This window comes from Tigriopus californicus, chromosome 12, assembly GCF_007210705.1.
Source record: "Tigriopus californicus strain San Diego chromosome 12, Tcal_SD_v2.1, whole genome shotgun sequence".
Classification (NCBI taxonomy): Eukaryota; Metazoa; Arthropoda; class Copepoda; order Harpacticoida; family Harpacticidae; genus Tigriopus; species Tigriopus californicus.
This window is the reverse complement of record NC_081451.1, coordinates 2,374,800-2,378,330: the sequence shown is the minus strand read 5'-3', so window position 1 is coordinate 2,378,330 and position 3,531 is coordinate 2,374,800. Positions and strand designations below refer to the sequence as shown.

At 37.6% G+C, this 3,531-nt stretch overlaps 1 protein-coding gene across 2 annotated transcripts in view; it reads right to left on the bottom strand.

Annotated features, from left to right (window-relative positions):
• Window positions 1–2,716, bottom strand: part of LOC131891812 (protein lifeguard 3-like) — a 13,891-nt gene extending 11,175 nt beyond the window's left edge. The window contains exons 1-2 of one of the 2 annotated variants that reach the window (XM_059241482.1): window positions 2,417–2,716; window positions 1,991–2,053 (exon numbers count right to left, since the gene is read on the bottom strand). In XM_059241482.1, coding sequence (XP_059097465.1) covers window positions 1,991–2,053; window positions 2,417–2,668 — 315 coding nt within the window. In that variant the 5' untranslated portion in view covers window positions 2,669–2,716. The remainder of the gene's footprint in view (window positions 1–1,990; window positions 2,054–2,416) is intronic. The other variant, XM_059241483.1, reaches the window with a different exon arrangement.
• Between the last annotated feature and the right edge of the window lie 815 nt (window positions 2,717–3,531).

Below are 3,531 nucleotides of genomic sequence, written 5' to 3'. Positions count from 1 at the left end.
GGTCGATCAAATAATATATACAAATAAAATTCAAGTAAAATGAATAATCTTCTCGTCTTGAGCTGTTGGGATTCCAATCCCGCCAGCGGTAAGAAAGTCCGCATAAAAAAAATGTTTAACCGGGTTTCTTAACATTGTAAAAGTCTTAGAAAACATACAAAAGAAACATTGAAGCAAGCCAAACAAAAGTGCCCAAACTCAAGAAAGTGTAAAAATTGATTCGGAAATGCCTTTCCTCAGTGCACTTTATTTGCCATAAGCATCTGGAAATTGAGATTGAGCCTAATACACTCAATTTAGCCTTTCCATTTCGTAAAAACACATACTACTCCCGCTCTTTAAAAAATAGCCCGATTGTTAAACCCTTGACAAAGCCTGTAACAGACCCACTGTGTGGAACAAGCAATCAAAACAAAGGATCGCATTGTTTTCTGCAAAAAGTTCAACAAAAAAGATCGGTATTTCTTTCATAAATATTTTTATTTATAATTTTTTTATGTGTTTTTAAGAGCCAATAGGAGGAGGAGGTGGTGTGGCTTCGTAACAAGAGAGAGGTCTTTGGTTCGATTCCCTTCTCGACCTTTCTCGACAGGACGTTTTTAGACGTTAACCACACTAACAGATTTAGAACCACAACCTGTTTCCGGACTTCGACATTGACCAATGGAAAAACTACTGAGAACTGAGAAACAGAGCAATTGGAAATGTAGTAAATTACATTTAAAGGGATATAATTGAGAAATTTCAAATGCAAATTGCAATCTCATTTCCGTCCGAAAGAGATTTTTTTGTGATTTTTTAAAAACCATGGGATTTACACTAGTTGTTGCCGTTTCTTCATTTAGTCTTGTCCACCAACTTATTCCTGTGCTTGAATTTTCCTCCCTGGGCTGCAATGCTCATTCGACTTTGCGCTCATGGGTCAGAGTCTTCTAGTGTTGCCAAATTTATCTGTCACTGACTATGAAAAACTATTAAAATGAAAAACATGCTGTTCCTGTGGCACTCTCTACAAGTGCTGGAGCGAGTCCGCCATAAGCCGGACACTTACGATTCCTTTGATTTCTGACCTTTTTTCTGACTGGAGTCCTCACTAGCCCACCACTACTTTCTTAGCTAAATTATCTTCATAGTGTTTTAATCAAGGAAAATAGAGCAGAAAGTGTTACGTACACGAGCATGGTCAAAGACAAATTACTGCCACTTACCTGGGCTACTTAACTTGTTAAATACTCAAAAAAAAGGACGACGGTGAATTTGAACTAAGGTAAGTAAAATCGGTTTTTTTAAAAGGGTATTCTGAAAAAAGGTAATTGAATTGTAATAAAACGAAATTTGGCTGTTACTGAATAGTGTCATTTAATCTTATTTACAAATACAATTGCTCTCAGTTTATTTTAACTAGCCCATTGCGTAATCAGAAGGAATGGAAAAATCATAGCAATTGCTTCTCTTTAATATTCGTAGGGAATACATAAGCCTTGTTGATCCGGTTACATCTTTCCACTCAGACTTGGACAAATTTTTAGATAGCATTCCACATCAACCCTACATTCAAGGACTTGCTCGGTCTGCCAATCCAAACTCGTTGATAAACCAAGTGTAAAATAAAGATTGAAAAGCAATAAATAGAATAATCATAACCTTTCATTTCAATGGTACTGGGGATTACATTCCCTGTGGCGGTTATAAAAGCCCTTGAAAAACGAAAGCAAAGCAAAAGAATACGACTGGTTGATTCATCCATTAATCAAGCAATTACATCGAGATCTTTCATTACAAATGAAACGCCTACTTTAACTCAGATCTTTTTGTGACTTTGTTTCCACAGTTAATTGAGGAGAGCATTGGTACTTTATGGCCCGTTAAACCTACACTGAGAAAGAATTGATATATTAGCATTTATCAAAGACATTACAGGCCCCTGTTTGATAATCCCGGTGTTAGAAGTTAGTTTTCTGAGAGACATAAAGAGAGCCCCGAAAGTCACCTGCTGCAGAGGAGCTGTAGCTCCATAGTTGTTCCAATTGTTGCCCGTGTTCCACGATTGGGCCTAAATAACCAAAGAAGACAGTTGAATTGGAGTGTGTAGTGCTTACTGCTTCATATAAAAGTATCAACAAGGTGATAACATTTCGCGAAAAAAACTAGTTTTTTGCAAACAAATAAGTCGCAAGATCAAAAGTCAAACATAATACAGGACATCAATTTCGAACACTTTACAACGGCAATTAAATTGCTATTAAGTATGCTTCAACTATGCTCTGAACGCAAGTTCATCAAAAGAGGAATGAGTAATGGCAATACCATTGCCAGATAGTTACCAAAATACCAATGATTTTAGACAGATAGACTATAAAAAAACGCAAAACACCAAGGTGTTATGATCTTTCAAGCATGACTTTTTGTTATTCACCTGTGGACCATTTTGATATCCTTGATGGCCGGATGGAAATTGAGGAGCAATACCAACTTGGGACGGATGTACACCTTGACTTTGGGCACCCTGGTAATTATATCCTGGCTGAGGAACAACCGCTCCATGGTCGTAAGCAGGATAAACGATTTGAGATGGTTGCTGAGAGAAACCAGGTTGATGGTTGAATCCACCCCCATTACTTGGGTATGGTTGGGCATAGGGTTGTTGTTGTGAATACTTTGGATCCATGATCACTTCACAGCGTTAGCAATCTTGTGACTGATCGTGAGTTCGGAGGGATGACTAACCCGCTCAAATATAGCTGAGAGATAAGGGCTATCATGTTGTAGTTATTATCTCTGTAGAACCTGTTGCTCGACAATGAACAAAAGGACATGATTTACATGTCTGATTTCGTTAGTATCGTTCACTAAGCCAGGTAGTTTATCTTACATCTTTATATCAGACACAATTCGACAGCGACCCATGCTTCCAAAAAGTTGTTTTTAAGCACGATAAAACATGGACTTAATAAGTGAAGAAGCGGCACTTTTTGGCAAGTTGGAAAGATGATTTTGCACTACTCATGGATGGAGCCACTCTCAGGGATTTTTTGGCCGCGTCTTACGTCCCATGCTACCGGACATTCGTGAGGGTGGAGCTTTCCACCATGTGGCTTTTGGCATAGCCATAGGCATAGAAAAATCTTCTTATATTTCTTGGCAATTGCTTTAAGATTTAACCGGAGCAATTTGTTGTCAAATTTGATGCAAATGCAATATTTGAAAGCGTGATATCTTATCGTTTACTCAACTGATTTGGATAAAATTGTAGTTGGAAACGCAACTAAGGTTACTCTCAATATCTATTGACTACGTGTTTGGAAATGTTATCTCTTTGTAAGTTTTGAGTGGATTAATATTTTAATATGATCTAGAATCCAAGATAATTTTTACAAAAGCTGTTCCTTTTGTTTCAATGGCAACGAAAATCGTTATTAGAAGTCTTGGCATTTGCATAAAATCTTTATCAGTATTGTGGGTACCACGTGCATCGTGGTATTATCTCTGGACTTCAACGTGCGATATATCCAACCGCACATTTGAAAGCTT